At 47.1% G+C, this 23,445-nt stretch overlaps 1 protein-coding gene across 1 annotated transcript in view; it reads left to right on the top strand.

The window, feature by feature from the left end:
* The window catches only part of b3gntl1 (UDP-GlcNAc:betaGal beta-1,3-N-acetylglucosaminyltransferase-like 1), a 77,245-nt gene extending 57,110 nt beyond the window's left edge, over positions 1 to 20,135 (top strand). The window contains exons 9-13 of the mRNA XM_036516363.1: positions 1,764 to 1,888; positions 11,488 to 11,623; positions 13,208 to 13,276; positions 15,007 to 15,081; positions 19,770 to 20,135. Coding sequence (XP_036372256.1) covers positions 1,764 to 1,888; positions 11,488 to 11,623; positions 13,208 to 13,276; positions 15,007 to 15,081; positions 19,770 to 19,850 — 486 coding nt within the window. The 3' untranslated portion in view covers positions 19,851 to 20,135. The remainder of the gene's footprint in view (positions 1 to 1,763; positions 1,889 to 11,487; positions 11,624 to 13,207; positions 13,277 to 15,006; positions 15,082 to 19,769) is intronic.
* The last annotated feature ends 3,310 nt before the right edge of the window (positions 20,136 to 23,445 follow it).

The raw sequence follows: 23,445 nt of genomic DNA, 5'->3' as shown, positions 1-23,445 counted from the left end.
GCTCTAAGAAAAGCCCTGGGTTTAAGAAGAGCCTGGTCCACATCTAGGCCAGTGTCTATAGGGGCTGTACTGCAGCCGGAGACGGGGAGGGATGTTGTCATTACTCCATTTCATTTCTCAAGAGGAGAAGGGGGTTCCGTTTCAGTGTCGTGTTGTTTTGTCTTGTGCAAGACGTAACTCAGACACACTTCCCCCTCTAATTACAAAGGGGTGTTTACCAGCGCCCTCACAGTGATGTCTGTACTTGACAATGTTTGTTAATGCAGGTTTCGCCAATCTGAGGTTTTCGGCTTTAACCAGTCTCGGGGCAGAATGAGTAAGCAAGAAAGCCGGGGGATGCGTGATTAACCCTTTCATGTTTTCCTCCCCCTGCCTGACGTTCAGTGGCTCATCTCCATATCTGGCACAGAAAGCGTCAGACTCCAGGGCCCACCTGCCAAACGAGTGATCGCGTCGAGAAGCGACGATTAAACAGCAGACAGCCGCATGGCCCGAGCTCACGGCGAGAGAGTATCCCAAACGGGAGAAGAGCTCTTGGCTGTGCCGAAGGCAAAAGCAAATGCGGCAGTTTGCGAGCGGATTAAGTGTCCTTCGATTAGAGATCCTGGCAGGCAGAGCACCAGCAAACTGCCATGAGTCCCAGTGAGGCAGCAGCGGTGTCCAGCAGCACAATCCCATCCCAGCTCGGGCTGCGTGTGTCTGAGCAATCAGCCAAACTCGGTTCGCGTGTTTTTAAAGCAAAACTGGCACATAACGGGTAGATTTAATTGTCACTCACCCGGTCCAAAATGGCTGCCAGACTGACCTGACTGACCCCGTCATTACATGCATCAAATATGTATTTTTATAAACTGTATATAAAATGTGGACAGTGTTTCATAACCACGTGCACATCAGAAGGTTAATATTTTGTGTCTCACTCTCATGACTGCTGGACCATTAACCAGACTCGGCACGACTCATACGCACTTAGCTAACTATTTATGAGGCAGGAATTTTGAAATTTGTTTATGAACTGTATATGTTCATTTAGAGTGTTTCATGCAAGTCAGTTTTACCAAACAGCTCACGTGACCAATCACAAGAGATGAAGATGAGATGAGATGAAGATAAAGTAAATTGCAATTGGAACCGGTTAATCATACATTATTTTGTTTAAAGTTTTTAGATTGTTTCAGGTAACACATTTTGAGTTAGCATTACAGATGGACATTTGTACAGAGATCAGAAACGTGGTCTTCTAAGCATTTAAACCAAACCCTTTATGTGTTCCATGTGGAATGCTGTAATAAGTGACTGTTAAAAGAGCGGAGAAACAAGATTCAGTCAGTGTGACTTCTATAGGAACCTTATCACAGATGTCCTACATACAGTCTTTTATTTCACAGGCAGGGGAGGCTTATTACTCTGTGGTGTTACAGGTGCAGTCTCATATTTGACTGGTACAAGTGCAGTGTAGTATTTGAACTGTCAAATAAAGAGATGGCTTTTTCCAGCTGTAGTACCGTATTTGACTGTTAAAGGTGAGGCGTTGGAGGTACAGTGTTGTATTAGACAATTACAGGAAGCTTGTTGCAGGTATAGTGCCACATCTGACTGTTACACATGTGGTGTTGCAGTTGCTGTGTTGTATTTGGCTGTTACAGGTGGCTATTTACAGGTGTGGTTTTGTATTTGACTTTTGGAGGAGCAGTTTTACAGATGGCTGTTCCTGGTGCAGAGTCACATCTTTGACTGAACCCACTGTGCCTGTGTTGTTCCAGGGCGTCCCAGAGGACCTGCTCTTCTTCTACCAGAGTCTTCGTCTGGGCGGGGGAGTGCATCGCGTGGACGAGTGTCTCCTTGTGTACCGATACCACGAGCAGGCTGCCAGCCACTCTGTACTGGAGTAAGCATGACTGCGGTACTGTCCCTGTGCGAATGGACACACACACACACACACATGCACGCGCACACACACACACACACACACACACACACACACAAATGCTCGCATAGGCACAGACGCACGCACACGTGCACATGCATGTCAGTGAGGGCATTCAGAGTGAACACACATACACTTCATTGAGGGCTCTCTGCTTACACACACTCTCTCACTCATTCAGTGGATGAGACCTGAGACCGAGACAGGAGATCTGAACGTAGTTATGAATGTGAATCTCTCACAAAGACATAAACACTCAAAGGACAAACAAAAAGCCTCCCGGCATGGATGCCATTTGTTTTTTTTAAAATTTAATCTGCCCCACTGTGCACCGAAGGCTGTGCTTGACCCTGGTGATATCAGCTCACTGTGTTGTTAAAGACTGTTCAGTCAGTGACTCATTAGTCCATTATCAGGCCTGATGCCCTCTCTCCTCTAGCCCCTAATGCCTGTCAGAGAGCACCATTAAATCGGTGACTCATTAATCCATTATCAGGCCTAAAGTCCCCCTCCTCCTCCTTCGAGCAGAGAGTGGAAGGTCAGGGAGAGAAGGCATAGGGCGATGGAGAAGGAGAGGCAGAGGGAGAGAGTGAGAGAGAGAGAGAGAGAGAGAGAGAGAGGGAGGGAGAGAGGGAGAGGGAGGGAGGGAGAGGGAGAGAGAGAGAGAGTGAGGGGGAGAGAGAGGGAGAAAGGCGGAGAGGGAGAGACAGAGGGAGAGAGAAAGGGGGAGAGAGAGAGGGAGAGAGAGAGTGAGAGAGAGAGAGAGAGAGGGAGGGAGGGGGAGAGAGAGAGGGAGGGGGAGAGAGAGAGTGAAAGGGGGAGAGAAAGGGGGAGAGGGAGAGAGAGAGAGTGAGAGAGAGAGAGAGAGAGAGGGAAAGAGAGAGAAAGAGAGGGAGAGGGAGAGGGAGAGGGCACAGCTTCGATAGTGAGCACGGGAGCAGCAGCACGTCCACCCAGAGCTCACGTCCAAGTGGAGAAAACCGGGGCTAGTGAAGCGAGAGGAAACTCAGGGTTAATTACGCGACCCGTCGGACGGAGCCACTGGGACCCCACGCCTTCCAACTGACACCGCACGCCTCCCCTTTTCCCCTTCACGTGGGCATGGTCAGTCACTCTCGAAAGGCAGGGGAGGCCATGTCCCGGTTGCACCCGTGTCCCTCGTGCGTCTCGGCTGCGTCTTTCAGCGCGTAGCTGGGAGGCGCACTGCTGGCTGAGAACAATGGGGCCATGCCAGGAGTGGCAAAATCTGGTTCTGGCAAGCCGGAGAGACACCTCTCCCGACTTGTAGATTAGCGCCTGGGGTAACCAGCATATCCAGTTCCCGTCCAACCCCTGACTGCAGGTGAGCCACCAAGACCTGCCAAGAGCAGAGGCCGCAGAACTCCCCCCCCCGGACCACGGTGCTGAGCTCAGCCACCCCCGGGCTACGGAGAGGTTTTGCGTAGGGGACCGGCATTTTTTCCGGTTGCCAGGTGTGATATGTGTGACCGGGTCCACCGCTGTGGACCGAGGTGCCGTCTCCCCCTTCCCAATCTGCCTCAGACTCACACTCCAGTGACACTGGGATTTACGGTCTTAATTTACAGTCTGAACCGGACCGTGTCGGTCTCTTTGCAGTGAACCATTATATTCAACACATGTTTCTGTGCGAGGCTTGAACGTTAGCGTCATGCGCTCCAAAAAAAAAAAAACAAAAAAACAAAAAAAACAGTGCTAAAATGAAGGCCGGGGAGTGTGTTTTGGTTGGCCAAAGCAAGCACACACCAGAGATACATTATCCATTAATTAGATATCCGACCCTCAGTGTTTTACGTTGTGAAACCTGACAAGGCCTGGTGAAAGCGAGCCAGTGCTTCTCTTAAGCTAGCAGACCAAATTATACAGGCTCTCCAAGGAATGGCGTTACACTTACTGAATCCAACAGTGAAAACTTATTTTATTTCTATCTAACATTTGGCAGCTGCGTTGCTAACATTTCAGGATCGCACATGCAGCCAGCCCAGAGAATACTCTCAGTATGCTGCTGTGAACTCTCTGTAGACCCCATTTTGCTTTCAGTATACCCCGATATACACCCAGTATATTCTCAGTATATTTCCAATATACGCCAAGTATACTTCCAGCACGCTCCATTGTAGCTCCACTATACCCCAGTATACTGTCAATATAAACCTATATACCCACACTGTCAGTATAACTCGGTGTGCCTTCATATTACCCATAATATAACCCAGTATACGCCCAACATGCTCCCTGTATACCTTCAGTGTTCTCCACTGTGACCCCAGTGCACCTCAGTATAACAGTGTACCATAGGCATATCTCCCAGGAAGTTCAAACTGCACTCGCACTTTCTTACTTTTTCATTGCTAAATTTGGACGTGTGTGCTGTCCTCTCCCACACACTCACTGCCCGGGGACCGCACAGCTGACCGTTCGATTGCACTCTGACCCCTGACCGCTCCTCTCTGTCTCTGTCCCGTGAATCTCTGTCCCGGGGAGCCATTTTCTCCGCTGAGGTTCTTGTTGGTTAGTTGGCTAATTGAATAGTTGTTAGTTAGCCTGGAGTTATGCCAGCTCATCTCCCACCTGCCCCTGGCTTGGAGACGAACGCTGCCTGACACTGACTCTGTCCCCTGATCGCTCCTCTCTGTCTCTGGGAGCCATTTTCCCCACTGTCTTTCTTGTTGGTTAGTTGGTTAGTTGAATAGTTAGCTAGTTCACCTGGAGCAGTGCCCAGCCTGAGACTGACTCTGACCTCTGACCTCTCTGCTCTGTCTCTGTCCCATGATTCTTGGGAGCCGTTTTCCCTTGCTGAGTTTCTTGTTGGTCAGCTGGTTCTCTGGCTAGTTCGCCTGGATCTGTGCCCAGCTGATCTCCCGCCTGCCCCGGGTTCGATGAGACCGTACCTGAGCCAGACTCCGCAGTGCGTCGCAGGGTTTGAACCTCGTTTGCCTCGCACTCGCGCAGTCAGGGCACAGGCCCCTGCATGCCCCGCGGTTGTTTTTTTTTTTTTTCCCCGTGGCACGGTAGGATTGAGCGTAAAGCCGTTTGGCGAGGCCCGTCGGACGCTGCCAAAAGCAAACTTTGTGTTTCTCTTCACTCACCGCCTGTCAGCGAGACGGCCCTCCTCCTCCTGTGCATGCCAGGAAGGGAGGCAATGCTGAAGCTCTCTCCCTCTCTTTCTCTCTCTCTCTTTCTCTCTCTCTCTCTTTCTTTCTCTCTCTCCCTCTCTTTCTCTCTCTCTTTCTCTCTCTTTCTGTCTCTCTCATTTTCTCTCTCTCTCTTACTTTCTCTCTCTTTTTCTCTGTCTTTCTCTCTCTCTCTCTCTCTCTCTCTCTCTCTCTTTGTCTCTCTCTTTCTTTGTCTCTCTCTTTCTTTCGCTCTCAAAACAGCTGCTGAATAGGTCTCTCAGTGCATCGCGCTTCAGGAGTTTATTTTATTAAGAATTTCCTCAAAGCCCTTCCCTGCAGTTTCAGTTCTGACGAAAAGGGGACGAGGAGGTGTTGAAATGGCTGGGGCAGGAAGCGTGGGGTTTTTTTTTATTTTTGTCGATGAGCGCAGGGAGGAAACGGAGTGACACTAGCTGGCTTGAGTCACCTTTCCAGTGGCGTTCTAGCGAGAGAATGCAGGTGACGGCAGATGAAGAGATGAAGAGGAGAAATTAAAACTGCTGATGCAACAAACACCTTGCTGTTGGTCTGTTTTTGGGAAATCACAGGCTGTTTTTCGGGCTTGTTTAATCTCGGTCGGCCTGACCAAAATATAGTTACCGCTAACGATGACAGCAAGCTGTAAAGTGATTCGTGGTCACAGCCTTGTTCAGACACAACCTGAATTTTTGATTTTAAATCCAAACGGTCTAAGTCTTGGGCATGGTCATGTCACAGTCTTGGTTTTGGCCATTGTCTCTTAAAAAGTGGTCTCAGCTCCATCACTGGTGTCCCTAGTGATCCCTGCATAGAAAATTCAGCTTACGTTACATTGCATTATTGTCATTTAGCAGACACTCTTATCCAGAGCAACTTTGTTTTATCCATTTATACAATTGGACACATACTGAGGCAGTTGTGGGAGGTACTTTTCCCAAGGGTACAACAACAGTGCTCCAACGGGGGAATTTTGCCAGCGACCAATCAGTTACAAGCCTACCACCAAAACACTTTGCATCTTACACCTGTGCACTACACTCATACACCAGACACCTGCAGAATATCTGGGTGCTGCATCCTCAGGCTACTAGGTGTGACTATAACCTGTCAGAAATGCAGATATATTTTTGCAGTGCGTGAAAGTGTATGAAGCATAGTGCACCGATGTAGTGTCTCAGTGTTACATTGCTAAACCACCTCACTAAACTGCATCTTTGCAATACACTGTCCTCTCTTTCCTCCTCGATCCATGTATTGGTTCAAGATCCCATCTACACTGAGGACACCCCAATGTATGTACAGACCCTGTTCTCCACATTCCTCCAAAGCCTGGGCTCACAGACAATCGCAGCCCTAGAATATGGGCTCACAGACAGAGATAATCACAGCCCCAGACTATGGGCTCACAGTCAGGGATAATCACAGCCCCAGAATATGGGCTCACATACAGACATAATCACAGCCCCAGAATATGGGCTCACATACAGACATAATCACAGCCCCAGAATATGGGCTCACATACGGACATAATCACAGCCCCAGAATATGGGCTCACATACAGACATAATCACAGCCCCAGAATATGGCCTCACAGACAGAGATAATCACAGCCCCAGAATATGGGCTCACAGACAGAGATAATCACAGCCCCAGAATATGGGCTCACAGACAGAGATGATCACAGCACCCAAAAATGGGCTCACAGACAGGGATAATCACAGCCCCAGAATATGGGCTCGCATACATTGGATGGCAAATGACAGCTTCAGAGGTTGGGCTGAAGGATGGAGATAGTCACCAGTCAGCCTGGGTTGACTCACAAAGATAATCACAGGCTCAGATCTCACAGACAGGGTTAATCCCAAACTCAGGGACTAAACTGACAGATAGGGCTAATGTCGCCCTCAGAGGCAGAACTCATAGACAGGGATATTCACAGCCCGGGGTTGGTAACACAGGTGTTCAGTATTGCATTGTGGAGGTTGGCATAAGACAAAATTCTGTCTCAGTTCTGTCTTCAGCCTGGAAAGCATGTGCAGTTTAGGTTGCTCCCAGTACCTCTTTGTGTAACCCAGTTGCGTCTTGGTAAAATCTTCTGGGTCATGTTCCCACGCTCAGCATGAGAAGTTTTTTTTTGTTTTTTTTCCAGGTGAGTTTTTAGACATTTTTATCAGTTGTTTGGTAATAACTGTGAACCAGAGTGATAATGTCACTGTTTCTTTGTCAGTAATGTGAGTCACAAACGATGAGGGATCTGAAAATGTCTGATTCCCGGAGAAAGGATTTAGTCACCTTCCTGTTCAGTCTGAGATAGGGCATTTCTGTCACGAAGTATGGTAACAAGGATCATTTTTCGCGTCTCTGAAGTTTTCATGACAGTTTCGGGTCATTTGAGTTGTTGAGATTGGTTGGTTCATGGCTGATGGAGTGGAAGTTGTGAAAGACAGAGGTATTACTGTTCTCTGTCTTCCCATTTCTTCTGACCTCTGCCTCTGCCTTTCTTTTTACATTTATTTCTGTGTGTGTATACGTCAAGCCCCTCATCAACTGCTTTAAAAAAAAAAAAATAACCAGCTGGTGATGGACAGTGATGATAATGATGATGATGATGATGATGATTTGGATGAAGAAGAGTACAGGAATGGGAGGGAAGTTCACTCTCTCTCAAACACACATTCAAACATGCATTCCTTATTATCGCTCTGTCTCTCTCATATGTACATTCTCACACACACACACACACGCACATACAGTAGTCACACATACATATTCACACACGGAAACCCCCATTAACACACTGGGGGTATCTTGTTGTATCTCTCACACACACACACACACACACACGGGCTTGTGCGGGGTACATCGTGTAAATGACAGCTGTCACCCAGATGTGCCTGGTGCTGCTCGACCCAAATTCCAATGGTGATGTGTTTAGTCAGCTTCTCTGGTTCTGTGGGCAGATTAAAGCTCTCCCATTTCCCAATTTCCGCTAGAGAATCCCCCCGCCCACACACACACATACACACACACACACACACACACACACACACACACTCTCTCTTTCTTTCTCTCGCATACACACACACACACACCTCTCACGGGTACTCTGACTTCATCTTCAGTTCCACTGAATGGCTGCCGTTGATTACTCAGCCTGTCGCCAGACTATTTTAGCTGATCCCAATGCAGCTGAATTCCTGATTAGAGAGGGATACTGGTGTTTTTGTTGTCTCTCACACACACACACACACACACACACACACACACACTCGTGTTTTGACTGATCCGGTAAGGATTGACTCATTGGACTTATGATTAGAGGCGTTTCAGGTTCACTGCATGACTGCATGGCATTCCTTTTTCTGGCCTGAACTCCAGCTTCGTAGCCCCGACCTGACTGTCCCTCTTTCAGTTCAATTCAGTTTGATTCGATTCACTTCCGTTCTATTCCATGCCACACGTTCAGATTCAACTTGTTTAATTTACATGACAAGGTTTAATTATGTTTCCATGTCACCTTGCACAATTTAACATAAACAGTGCATAACCAACAAAGCACAATGAACCTATTACCTTTACCTACAGGGCCTACAGAGTATCTGCTAAATGACAATAATGTAATGTGTATGTGTAGGGGGGTTAGAGTTTAGAGGAGTGGATTGGAGGGTAGGGAGGGTGTGGGGGGGTGTGTGTGTGGAGTCCCGGCGGTGGCTGGGGTACAGCCCTGGCAGCGCAGGGAGGAACCGGCCGGCTCGTGGGCTCTCTGTGTGGGCGGGTCAGTGGGTCACAGTGCTACCGCAGAGGCCGGATCTGACGGACACCCAGCGGTGCTCTGGAAACACACCAAAGCAAACACACCTTCCTTCCTCTCCCTTCCCCTCCCATCTACCCCTGCTCCCTTTCTCCTCTCCTCCTGCCTCTGTCATACTTCCTTCCTTCCTCTGTCACCCTTTGCCCTACCGTATGTGTTAAATTGTTGCTGTTGTCTCGTTATACTCTGTTATATTTAACAGAGCATTTTTGCTGTGTCGATCTATGATAGTCTTTCTCTGCTTCTTTCTGCCTCTGTCTTTCTCACTTGCTGCCTCTATGAGTTTGTGAATGTTGCTGTGGATGTGCATGTGTGTCATGTAGAGATAGACACACACATGGGAGGGTGATCTGAACCACATGTTTCCACAAACACAAACATGTGTATGCACGCACACGCACACACACACGTGCACACACAAGCACGCACACATGCATGCCCGCACGCGCACACACACACACACACACTCACAAACACACCTACCAAACACACATTCCCTATCCATTTTTACTATCACATTGACCATGAAAAACAAATGTCAACTATGCCTTTGTGTAATATTTTCCATGTCAGTGTGTGTGTGTATGTGCATATGTGTGAGCACGGGTTTTACACAAGTGGTGAGGACCACCCATGTGTGTGTGCACGCGCATATATATATATATGTGTGTGTGTGGTTTTGTAAAATGTGCCACAGCCCACCCTTCTGTGCAAGCATGGGTGTCTGCGTGCATACATGCCTGCGTGTGTGTGAGTGTGTGTGTGCGTGTGTGTGAGTGTGCGTGACTGTGTGTGTGTGTGCGTGTGTGTGCGTGTGTGTGTGTGTGCGTGTGCCTGCGTGTGTGTGAGTGTGTGTGTGTGTGTGCGTGTGTGTGTGCGTGCCTGTGTGCGTGTGTGTGTGCGTGCGCGTGCGCGCACGTTTACATTACTGCAGGAGACAGGACTTTTTATGGCCTTGGTTAGAGATTTGTTTGTTAAGTACACTAAGTCACGCGTGCAGCACAAGTCTAACATCCATTACAGACAGAAGGGAAAAAGAAAGCTGTCGAAATATAACCGGCTCTTTGTGCTTTATGGGCCAAAGACCTGCACTCTCAACAGGATGGTCCCCCGCTCAGGTGTGCCCCTTTCGCCGCCTGTAAAAGCCCAGCAGTGTGGATATGCTGTAGAGTAACTAAAACATATGAGACAACAACAACAAAACAATTAAAAATAATAACAAAATAATGATACTACTACTACTACCACTACTACTACTAATAAAATAATAATAATAATAATAATAATAATAAACTGATGGGAATGATGTTCTGCCAGAATGACATTATACCCTCTGTCACAAGCCACAAACCAAAGAGGAGGCTTTAGCAGCAAGTGTGGCTTGAAGGGTACTGTGACCACTTCCTGCATGTGACAAGACCACATCCTGTCATGCGTGCACGCTTGTGCAGATGCTTACCAGTGGGTGGGTTTGGAAGCGTACTTCACACCAAGCATGCAGGCTGCAGTTTCAAACACCTTTTACGCAATTTCAATATGACTTTAAAGAGCACTGGAGTTATGGTCGCAGTATGTTGTTCAGCTGCTGTGCTGGAGCATTACATTACATTACATTACATTACATTACATTACGTGCATTTAGCAGATGCTCTTTTCCAGAGTGACTTCCATCACAAGAGAACATAAATGTAGCCATTCGATTAGTTTCAGACCAGTGAGTGTGAGCATAACACTACTCAAGCCCTACCGCAAGTTAACTCGTGCACTACGATACAACAGCCCCTAGAATACAGGCCACTAGAGCAGGCCAAAAAAAAAAAACTGTAAAAACAGTCAACAGCAGAGGAGGAGAGAGGGAGAGATAGAGAGAAAGTCAGAGGGACAGAGATTTAGATTGAGATTGGCGAATTTGACGCAAGAGAAAGGCTCGGATGTGATGACTGTGACAAAGAATTCTTTCAAAACGTAGCAGGAAAAAAAAAAAAACGGTAAAGGAATTGATTCATGGCAGGGAGATTGTGTGGAATCGAGAGTTGGAGAAGCGTACCATCAGCGGGCTGCCACCCGCACACTCTTATCTCTCTCTTCCTGCACGGGGAGGCGTGACCCAAGAGCGTTAGCATGGCCAAGATGGTGACACACACACACACACAGACACACACACACACACACAAGGTGTGAGGAGGAGATGAACTGTCAGTCAGTGCTGCTGTAAAGAAAGAGGGAGAGAGAGAGTAAGAGAGAAACAGAGAAACGGAGAACTGGCTGGGTGTCATTAATGTCAAAAGCAGCTGTTGCTCTCCTAGGCATTCTTTTTCAGAGCAGTGCAAACAGCTGGATTCTGTGTGTGTGTGTAGTTGTGTATGTGAACGCATAAGTCTGTCTGTGACAATGCGTGTTTGTGCAGTACTTCCTCCAGTAAGAGAATTGCTAAAAAGAAGTTACGTCTGTAGGTCCTTATGGAAATAACTTAAATAAAGGGGTGAACGAAGGGAAGCACTCTCCTTTATGAAAAGATTACATAAGGACTCAAATCTGCACTCGATCATGCTGAATCTGTCGGTTCCCACATCGTCGTACTGTTGTGATCTTTCCAGGGAGACCATATGGAATCTTCGAGTTGCGTTTCTTCAGGAGAGGGTCCTCGGCCAATTGGACGCCTTCACCATATGGAATGCTGGGAAACAGGGGCGGAAACTGTACCGCAGCCTGAGTCCGGCCAATCAGAAGAAGGTAAACACACCCCTGGTAATTATGACCTGTGAGGCCATTAACAAGAGCTCCTGTCTGCTCCCTTTGCGCTGGCAAACAGAAATCTAAGCCCGAAAAACAGAGAGCTTGAGGTTAACCTCAAACGGTTAGGATTTCAATGTGATCGTGTTACAAAGATGCAGCATCAGTTTAAAGGGTCTGCTTCACCTGGGGGCTTGTTCTGGTTGTCCTCCATACCTCTACTCTGGCCAGCTGGGGTGCTTCTGGGGTGCAGTTGGATGCTAGGGCATGCAGGACTGTGACCCCTGTACAATCTGTGGCATCAAATGAGACTTGCTGTATCACATAGCATCAGTCAATGTGTGTGTGTGTGTGTGTGTGTGTGTGTGTGTGTGTGTGTGTGTGTGTGCGCATGCGTATCCACACACATACATCCTCCTTGTAATGCGACTGTCTGTTAGGCACTAGCCTGACAGGCACGAGTCAAATCACTAATTAATTACCTGCCTCTGGTGGCCTAGTAGTGCCTTCCTCAAAGGGTCGCTCATTTCGTTCACGTCCCCTCTCTTCCCTTCATCCCCAAGCGGTGGGGTGAGCTCCCCACTACTGCCAGAACAGCAAGGATCACTGCTGACTCAACCCGCTGACTCAAGCCCCACGTTAAATATTTAACTGTAATAAAAGCTACTGCTAGTATACTGGATCGCAATTTAAATAGAGGAGATAAAACCCTGGAGGCATTTCAGACATTTGTAGTGGCAAGAGCTCAGTGGTAAACCTGTTGTGGTGGTACAGGTTTGTGGCAGTACAGTAACTGGTGGCTGGAACTCCTGACTCCCATTGTGGTAATGCTTCCCATGAAGGCACTGTATTTTAAGAAAAGCGCTAATGATCTGTGCAGCTAACTGCCTCACGGTATTCAGTACGCTCTCTGTAAGTCGTCCTGGCTAAGAGAGTTTGCCAAATAAATGTGTATAAAGAGTGTGTGTGTGTGTGTGTGTGTGTGTGTGTGTGTGCATTTGTTTGTGCACACTTATGTGTGGGTGTTTGTGTGACAGAGGAAGTGTGTGTGTATGTGTGTGTCTCCATTCTTCATAGAGAAAGTGCATATGGATATGTGTGTGTCTGTGTTTGTGTATGTGTGTTCTTCACAAAATGTGTATATTTGGATATGTGTGTGGTTTATGTGTGTTCATAAGAGAGAAAGTGTGTATACATGGACATGCGCGCGTGTGTGTGTGTGCTTTCGTAATAGAGGAAGCATGTGTATACAGACGTGTGTGCATGTTTATATTTACCCCCCGAATCTCCCAGGAAACCAGAGGGAGAGGGTGAGTAGGATGCGCTGCCGTGGCGGGCAGCTGTTAAAACCATAAGAGCTGCAGATCCCGATTTTCCCGCCACATTAAATACTTGGCTCACTGAAAGTTAAAAAAAAACTCTGAGAAATGTAACTCTGGCTGAATGGAGATCCCAGCCGTCCCGGTGATAAAACACCGACGTGCCGAGCCGGCTCCACCATCCTTTCTTATCGCTGCCTTTGAAGGGACGGACTCCCATCATGCACCCCTCGGGTCACCCTTTTACTCACCGCTGTGTTTGCAGGTGGAGGCGTTCTGCGATGTGGACGAGAACAAGATCAGAAAGGGCTTTTACACTTACGAAGAGTCAAAGGTAGGTTTTCGCACTTGGTCCTTAGTGGGATACAAATACCCCCCCCCCCCCCCAACGACATCCCTCTCCCCTGGGACCCCCCACCCCACCTCTCCCTTACCTGTAGCCTGCCATACTACACCGATCACCATATCCCCAAAGTCATCTGCCTCTGATGGATTTATTATTTTGCAAGGTTTCATTTGGTTCTGTTTTGGTGTTTGTGGTCTACTCTACCTCTTCCCACAATTTCTCTGCACAATTTTCCAAATTTTCCCCCAAATTGGCTTTGGGGTTTCTGTTTTTGTAATTACTTCTCCAAAATTTTTATTTTAGTTTGGGATCTGGGTCTATGATTGATTTTTATTTGGAATGGGTCAGTGGTAATTGATTGATTTTTCACTTTTAGAATGGGTTGGTGATTTTATTTGTTTATTTATTTTCATGTGTTTTTGTTTTTGTTACTTGTACTTGAGACTTGTAGTCTCATTGAGACAAACAATCTCTTTTGCAAGGGACACCTAGCCAAAATGAAGTAGATTAAACAGCATGCACAACACTAATTCATACACATAACAAGCATAAAACTAGATTGATTAATATCATTTGGGATGAGTCAATGGTGATTGATTTGGGATAGGTCTCAGTGGTGATTGATAGATTTTGATATGGGATGGGTCTCAGTGGTGAATGATAGATTTTGATATGGGATAGGTCTCAGTGGTGATTGATAGATTTTGATATGGGATAGGTCTCAGTGGTGAATGATAGATTTTGATATGGGATAGGTCTCAGTGGTGATTGATAGATTTTGATATGGGATAGGTCTCAGTGGTGATTGATAGATTTTGATTTGGGTTAGGTCGGTGCAGAAGATTAGTCACACAGAGGCCTCCTGCGGGCCCTGGCGGTGCTGCCCTGTTCCTGGCACAAGCACTGAGGTTGGCAGGCAGTCTGACATGTTGATCCAGCTCGGGCCACGGCCCCCTGCAGTCTATTTTCCATAAAAAAATTCCCTCCATCCCTCCAAGAGAGCATAAAGAGCAAGGCTTGGCCCTGATGAAATCTCATCTGTTATTAAAAACGCGTCCAAATGTTTGCTGGGACAGGGTCAGCCTCTCGCGCGGGTCGCTGTAGGATCACACGCTTGCGGGGTAGGATTAAAGAGCAGATTGGGGGGGGGGGGTGCTGGCAAAGCGAGGAGGCGTTGCGACATAGAGAGCAGTGTTAAGTGGAGTCAGAGGGTGCTGCGTCATGACAGGCCCCCTGGGAATCGGGAGGTGGAGTGGAGTTTGTTCGCATCGGGCCAGAGTTCCTCGACTTCACATGTCCACTGCGTCCACCCCGGCCACGGTAGCATTACATCACCGGCTGGTGCGGAGCCTGTTACCACCACACAAGTCCACATCACACCCTCTGTCCTGACCAGAGTGATGACCCTAACTGCTCTTTTACAACATGCTCTCTGCCTCTCTCTCTACATCTCCCTCTCCCATGCTCCGTCTCTCCCTCCTTCTCGCTCCTTCTCTCATTCCCTCTCTCTCACACGCTTTCTCACTCACTCTCTATGTCTTTTTCCCTCCCTCCCTCCCTCCCTCCCTCTCTCTCTCTCTCTCTCTCTCTCTCTCTCTCTCTCTCTCTCTCTCTCTCTCTCTCTCTCTCTCTCTCTCTCTCCCTCTCCCTCCCTCTCTCTCTCTCTCTCTCTCTCTCTATCTTCTTTTATCTCATTTCCTCTCCCCATCTCTCCTCAGGAGAGGCCTAAGCCCAAGATTCCTGTGCAGCACTTCAGAGACGCCTCACCCCCGTACATCATTTGCGTAAAGCTGGTGAGTGCAGTATATGTGTGTGTGTGTGTGTGTGTGTGTGTGTGTGTGTTGGGGGGGGGGGGGGGCGGGGGGAGCCATATAAACAAATACAACCACCTGCACCTGGTCTCTTGTAGCCTTCCTGACGGTTTGGGAGGTGAGATCTCGGCATGCTGATGAATGGTATTTATTTATTAGCTCGGCATTCACCCTCATTGAATTACGTAACCTACCTGCAGGCTTGCCCAGCACACATTTCACCCGCATGTTGCCCATTTATACAGCTGGAAATCTGAAGTGAAGCAATCCAAGGCGAGTGCCTTGATCCAGAGAACAATAGCAATGCCCCATCTGGGAATCAGACTGGCAACTTTTGGGTTACAAGCTCCACTACAGCAGGCTACTGAAAAATGCTTAACCCTGCATATTTATTCATACCCTTGTGAACAAAAATATGATTTAAAAGTAGAAAATGGGGATTTTTTTTCCTCTGATAAACAGAAAGTGTATCAAACTTTCCTTTAATTGAAAACTCACAACTCTGAAAAGTTTTCCAAAGAATGGTGCACAGTGGACACAGTGATCGAAACTATTTATACCTTTAAGTGGTTTTCCACTCATAGACCCAGACAGACAGTCGGTGGGATGTGAGACCGTGTGTGTACGCATATGTGTATGTGTGTATGTACTTCTGTATGTGTTTGTGTGTGTGTGTGTGTGTTTCTGTATGTGTATGGAGACTGGTGCAGACTTTCTTCATCTCTTCACCCACATCATTCTCTCCTGATGGGGCTATTTTTAGCAGCGGCCCACCCAGACCCCATCGCAAGTCTGGCCTGCCAGGCTTGGCACTAATCGCTCCTAATTGCATAATTGCGTCCCAGGCTGTGTGTCTGGGCCCAGGGCAGAGATGTCACTTGTATAAGCAGTGCTGATTGGGGGGAGTGTACCAGGCAGGAAATGACCAGAGACAGCGCTCTGATCCCTGCAGGACAGAAGCATTCCCTTTACTGACAGGCTGTCACCGCTAATGTTGGTCTTCACACTAAGTGTCATGTCAGCAGTCTGGCCTGTTCTTCTCAGCGTGTGTCAATCTTTGTACTGGTCTATATTTTTTAAAACAAGATTTTGAGGATCCTCTTCTTCTTATTCTTATTATTAATACAGCAGATGCTACTATCCAGAACGACTTATGAACAATCCTGGCAGAATACATACAGCACTTGTCATAAGAGTACTATACTAGTACTAGAGCATAGGTGCAGATTGGCAGGTAACACATCACTGACACAATGAGCTTTAACACTACATCAGACATCATATCAGATATCATTGGGGATACAGGGAGATGAGGTTGCAGGAGCTATGTACAGAATAACTCCTGGTTTCGGGGAACCAAGGTGCAGTCTGAGCAGGTCTTCATTTGCAGGCTTCCTGTATGTCGAGTGCCTGGACTCACACAGACAACCATACCAGGAGGCAGAGTGTCAGCGTCTGCTTGTAGCGATGGAGTTAGCCTTCATCTCCGCTCCAGCTGCGTCAGCTTTGTAGCACGCGGTAGCGCTAACAGACGTCATTGTAATTACCCTTCTGTCATCCAAATTGTCCCGAAATGCGGCGAATTACACATTTATCAAATTATGAGATTGGGGACTTCAAAAACCAATAATGACCCCCTTAAATTGTCCAATTATGTGAATTGCGAGGCGTTGTCAGCGTTCGCTCACAGACCTGACCCCGAGCACAGAGCGCACTGTGAAGGTGGGGACGTCCACCCACGTAACACTTGCGCCCACATCTGTCAAAACAAAACTTCCAACTTATCGCAAAATAACTGTGACGAGTGTGCATGTCCATGGCAGACTGTGACGTAAATCTCTGTTCTATAGTTACACCAACCACCTGAGCAACCTACACCGCCCCCCCCAGTTTTTCCAAATGAGAGTTTAGGAAAGTCCCAAAAGGGGACAGGTGTACCACCTAAAATATGTAAGGGTGTCGGGCCCTGACTGCTCTTCTGTGATTGACACTCTGAACTCTTGTCGATGCTTTTGGAAATTCTGCATCGGCTTTTACCGTGTTGCACGTTCACATGGTTTGGTTGCAAGCTGGCTGCTGAGTGATTTCTGTCACAGGGAGGGTGTTGCAGGCATCGGTTGATGTGGGGGTTTTTGCAGAGATCACCTTGATACAGAGAGGTTTCGATGTTGCCTCCATACAGAGAGCTTTCAGTATGAATTTTTTGAGTATGTCCATTGATGGATAGAAGCTTCAGGGTTTCATTAACTGAGCCGGGGAGAGAGGCTTCAGTGTGGCTTGTTTAATGCTGGCAAAGAGGATTCAGTGCAGATGAAGGTGTGGGTGTGGCATTGTCTTTACGGAACTGGTCTTACAACTAGAAGTTTACTGGTTTTATTCCTAGGTGAGACACTACTGTGCACGCTACAGAAGCAGAATTGCTTCAGTAGATCTCCGGCTGTACACTTGGACAGTGTGGAATGTACGGTGCATGAGTAACCCTGGGTAGAACTGTCTGCTCTCATAATAACAATAAGAAGAAACCATCCAACCTGTTTGTTTTATGCTGAGAGGGACCCAGAGCAGGTCTGGCAGGGGCTGCAATGTTGATATGGGCATGGGTGTGGCCTCTGGAGCACAGGCGTCCAATCAGGTGGCGGTCTTTAGTGTGGAGACCCTGTTCATTGTGCTCTGCTGTAGCCCCGCTATCCCTGGCCCACTCCTTCCTGCCCTGTGCTCTGAATGTAGCCCAATAGCGGAATCACTTTTTACTGTCCTGATTTTATAGGCCAATGAGCAGGCCCTCCTGCTGGGGTAAGTGCCCTGTTAAAAACGCGGGGCGGTGTCTCTCTCCTCCTCTCCCCCCCTGGCTCCTCCCGCCCCTGCAGTCCTCTGAGGGCCTGACTCAAGGGGTGGAGGATTGTGGGAAGGGGATGAGTTGTTGCAATGGACAGCTTGGAGGCATTAGGCACTAATACGCCGTGGCCGTCTGAAAGCTATCAGGTCAGGCCCACACCCCACCACACTCCACCCCTGGCCTCTGTGACATCATTCCCACTGCCGAGTCCTCATTGGCGCAGACTTCCAGGGTTTTGGCATTGCAGAGAAGTGATTTTGTCCTTGTAGGAATGCACGGGGAAAATATTAGCACTTGGCACATTCTCCAAATTAGTCACTTCTGCCTGCATATTTCAGCTAACTATGTGTGAATGGGGGAGTTTTTGTGTCTGTCTGACGGTCTGTCCACTCATCTGTGTGTGTGTGTGTGTGTGTGTGTGTGAGAGTTGAACAGTGTCACCTCACTGAAGTCATTCACATTAGTCACTAAAACAACACTGGATATTTGTTTTTAGATTCTCTGTTGTTTTTTTGCCGTGAAAGGATGACTGATTACTGATTCCTGAATGTTCTCATGCTCATATTTAAGTCTGTGTGCTCAAAGCAGTAGTTACCTCTGGACTATTAGCATTGTTCTTTTGATATGTTTTAATAGTTGCTGCAGCTATCAGGAGAATAAAGCTAATATTCTGTCCCCTTCCTAATTTCCATTCTCCTGGTGACCCTACAGCGCTGGAGCATTTCCAGTATAATGCCACTGATAAAGTCTTTTTTTTTATATTATATTTTTTATATTTTATATTATATTGTTTTAATCAAATTAGGTATATAAAGCAGGGGCGATGGCCGTATTCAGATGGTTTCAACCAAAAACGTTGTGTTCATTGTACAGGGAAAGGAGAGGAAACGTACCACTTCCCTGCCACACTCCTCTCAATCCATATTTTCCCTTTTGTTATTATTCCCAACTTCCTCCTGACTTTCAGCTTTCACTGACAGGAAGAGCTTTGTAACGGTCTGCACTCTAAAGCAGAGCTGGTGTGCTTGCTGACTGACGGTAGATCCGATTGGACATGTTATAGTAAACTACTGGTATGGAACTAATAATGCTTTTACTGTTAATGTCCCCAGTAGCATTACCGTGGTTATTTGCTGTATGAGTTATGGTGTTCATGGTGTGGCTCTCCAGATTTAATAATCCAGATGTTTGTCAGTGAAGAGGGGGTGAGTCCGCAGAATCCTCCGTTCATTCCTCCATGGTTAGCTCGCAAGCTGACTCAGTCATTTTCTGCAATAATACCTTATTGGGTAATAATGGAAATATGCAATTAATTTTGCTGACTACTTCTCCCATGCCATAGAATCTGCAGAAAGCTATCGCTAGCCAGCGAAGAGGCGATGGCATAGAGCTAGCTGTGGAAACAGTGCATGGACCTGCAATAATCAGTCCCGACCTATAACACTTTCGGGACTTTTATGGAAGCAGTAGGAGTTACAGGTCTCCCTCAAACATTCACAGCCCCCCCCCCTCCCCCAAAACTCTTTTCTGCACACACGCCTTGGCTTTCATGGCTTAACCCCACCACGCCTGTCCCTCGGTGAGTTTCCTGTTCTACTCCTGTATTCCACGGTAAGTGTACAGAGCGCTCTGACTCACTCGTGCTTGCCAAGTTTCACTCTCAGAGCGCCTCCGGGGAAATCATTAACTCTGATTTATTTTCTCCGTGGTTGTTTTGTTTGATCCATTTCCTTCTTTTTTCCCTTCTTCTTTCCTGCCTCTATCCCTCCCTCCTTTTCTCTCTCTCTCCCTCTCCCTCTCTGTGCCTTTTCTCCCTCCTCCTCCTCTTTCTCAGGACATGACAGGTGGAGGGCTAGAAGAAAACCTGCTCTCCCTCAGGCTTAAAGAGGGATTAGACTACATTCATTTCAACTGAAGAAAGAGGGGGGGTTAAAAAAAAAGGCCAAAAAATAAACATCTGGAGCAAGACCTGGCAACCGGACAGGAAAAACGAGACGCGTTTCTCTACATCGCAATTGAAAGCGGGAAGCCTGGTTGCCAGGTCTGGTAAAAGGGAGAATGAGGGTTCAGTCCCTCACTGCGGCGCTCACTAGATGTTTTTAAAGAGGGCAGCCGAGGTCTTCACCCACGGCTGGAGTATCCCGATATGTGACCTCAAGTGTCTGGGTCATGACCCCCAGACTGGCCGCTGGTGTCCAGCTCAAACAAAGATATTCTATACGACGGAGAGGCTCTGTTCTCTCACTTTTTAGCAGGAAGTTCCATCAAACAGACGCATTTGCAAATCGTCGAACTCATTGTTACAGTTACATTTCTGTTTTTATTATTATTATTATTATTAGTGTTATTATTATTAAAAATATCACATTTTAAAATGTCATTTTCATTTTGTGTCATCTTGTCTCAGTTTGTGGAGCCCTTTTTTCACCGTACCTGTCGTGTACAGGAAGGAAGACTGGGCACCAAATTAGATTTTCAGTATCGCGATCCCCTTGAAAATGTGTGCCATAGGGCAATGGAGCAAGGAGCAGATCTCTGCTGTAGGAACCTTTTCGAAAATATGTGCCCACAACCAAAACCAGATACAGGTCTTTTTAACTCCTGGAAGGGACAGAGGGTGACCAGCCAACTTGAAGAGAGGCTTCACAGTGATGAGAGTATGTTGAAAATGTTGAACACAGAAGAACCACAGATATTCGATGTATTTTAACCTGATATTTAGGTCCTGCATTACTTCCATTCCTGCTGGTTGCTGTCTGAGGGTTCCGGTGTAGTCTTGTGTTCCTGTGTTAGCTAGGCATGTTTCTTTTTTTTTTTTCTTATGTTTCTTTTTACTCCTTCAACAAAGTTCATAACGAGCCACTCGGAATTCTTCGAGCTTCAACAGTGGCCGGGACAGGTTGCTGTGTGGGGACCATTGTTTTCTTTGACGCATATGAAAAAACTTAAAGCTTAACTTCACTGAGCAGGGCTGTTTTTCAGGGTGGCATTTCTGGTAAACAAAGTTAATGGTCTGATGACATCTCGGAGCTTATACAAAAAAAAAAAAAAAAGAAAAAGAAAAAAACCTGTTGAGGGAGTTGACTGAAGCATAGGGATTCCCGCTAAGCTACGTGTTGCTTTGTTTGCTGTATTTAATGGTGACACAAAGACTTGTAATTACTAACCACGTTGGTGTTCACCAAAAGATGTCACTTCCCAGCACACTGACGTACATCATTTAGAAATACATCAGCCTTGCGTTACCATGGAAGCCACAAGGTTTCTGGAGAGAGGAACAATATGTGATGAGAAAGAAAGGTTTCCAGAAGACCAGGTTCTATTAGTGACTCACTGGTTTGAACCAATCATAATGGTTTCACTGTGGAGGGCAAGGACACTTGATTGGTTCACTTGAGATTGGCAGCGCATGGCAGCTTCACCCACAATGAAGCCTCACCCTCCCATCACTAGGAGCAAGGTTCCAGCTCCAAGGTGGGGGGTAAAACAGACACAAAGGTAACACCTGAGAATGTGTGGGGAAAGTAGTGTCATTGTCTAGGACCCGCAGTCGCTCTACATCATGTGGGGGGTCATCAGCTGTTTCTGGCACACACAAACATACAGGTGTAACTGCAAACGCTATGCAAAACACTGATGTAATTCCAGATGTCACATACGTACACCTGCACACCCACACATACATCAGTATAGCATGGCGAGCAAGCGTGTCTGTGGTTCCCTGACGGCCTGCGTCGAGTGCAGGTGAACCAGTCAGATGAATGTGCTGGCGTCATCTCGTGCAGCAACTAACCTGCATGGGACGTGCACCTCGCCGCGGATAACCGCCCGCAAGCGTTCTCAGAGAAAACCCGCACAGCTTGGACCAAATGGAGAAACGTGAGCAGGAAAGAGTCCAATTCACTCTCCAGTTTCTCCAGTCCGACAAGTTACTACCCTGCCCACCCCCCCCACCCCCCACCACAACCACCACCATTCCCTGTCACAAACCAAGAGAAAAATAGTTATTGGGCCTTCAGCAGAATGTGTCTTAATAATTACCACAGTAATGGGGAGTTGGGGGGGGTGGGAGGAAGGGAGGTTTGATAGTGGTTCTTCAGGTTTTATTTTGGCCCGGGAAGCACTGGTCTCCAGCCCTCTCACTGACCACCCCATTGACATTGTTCCCATCCCAGAGCCTGAGAAAACTATCACTTGCAGTTAGCACTTGGTCTCCACTTGGAGCCCTCCGCTGCCCTGTCCATTCTCCACACTGTTTACATTCCTGTCGCCCCCTGTCACTCCTCGTTGCCACGGAAACGGCCACAGCTCTGAAGGAAGCTCTGGTGTCCTGTGATTCTGCTCCCCTCAGGGGTCATTGCAGTGGACACAAGATTGATCCATTTATACATGTACAGATGAATACTGGAGTGTGTGTGTGTGTATGCGTGTGAAAAGGATTAATATGTGCTTCTGTTTAATTACATGCGTCATCAATTCCCCATGGTTCAAAGTCCTCTTACACACACTGGCTTGGTTCTGTCAGAGAAAATATTGATTAGTATGAAGCTGCCTACAACTTGAAGTGTAAACACAAAGTATGAGAAGGTCTTTAGTCTGGTCATGGGGACACTTGGGGAATGGGTGATTTGACAAAGGGCATCAAGCTCAGACAAAGGGCAAAAGGACTGGAGGGCTCACTGTACCTGCTTCAAACTTTTTACAAGGCCCACTTATATTCATGATCGGGACAGCCCCTGCTTTCCTCATTTCACCTGAACAGTGTGTGCAGGTTTTTATTATGACAGCTCTGCATTGGGGAGAGCTGCTGGTAGCATACCGATCTGAGGTTTGACATCACTTGACAAGTGTGTGGTGTTAGCCCTCTGTGTTGTGTGGTTACTGTGTTAGTAAGGGGCGAGTATCTTACCTTAATTGTGATCACTTTGCATCTGAAACAAATTGGTAATACAGATTAGCATTCAGCTTTAACTTGTTTTAATGACAGACCGAGTCTCACTGAGACGGCTGTGCTGTCTTTATGGGTCATATATTAACATTGATTGAACGTGTATCTTTCTTTTAGTATAAACAAAGGACCAACATATTTTGCCCTCGACTTCTTCAAGCAGATAACTTAATGCTTGTATCCAACCTAGGTAAGTATTCAGTAAACATCTCAATCAAACATCATTATTTATAAGCAACGGAAACAAAAACCAGAGTACGGGGGTGTTGGGAAACTGCCACGCACATTTGGCCATAACCACTTGTGTCTGGTACACCGTGTATCAACCGTAACGAAGTTATAACGTGAAGGGGAAAAAATATAAGCATACCATTGCTGTGGTTGTCAATAAACAAGCATTCCTTCCATTTATTTGCGGTATTTCTCCTTGAAAAGACAAGTTGTTTTCGGTTGCTGTATGAATATGCTTGAATTTATCAATAGTTTGTGGGCGCTTTCGTGTGTAATTAAAGAACGAAGCGTGGAGGTCGCCATCGGGAGGAATGCGTGTTCTCTATTAAGC

Source organism: Megalops cyprinoides, chromosome 1, assembly GCF_013368585.1.
Source record: "Megalops cyprinoides isolate fMegCyp1 chromosome 1, fMegCyp1.pri, whole genome shotgun sequence".
NCBI lineage: Eukaryota > Metazoa > Chordata > Actinopteri > Elopiformes > Megalopidae > Megalops > Megalops cyprinoides.
This window is presented reverse-complemented; position numbering and strand designations above follow the sequence as displayed.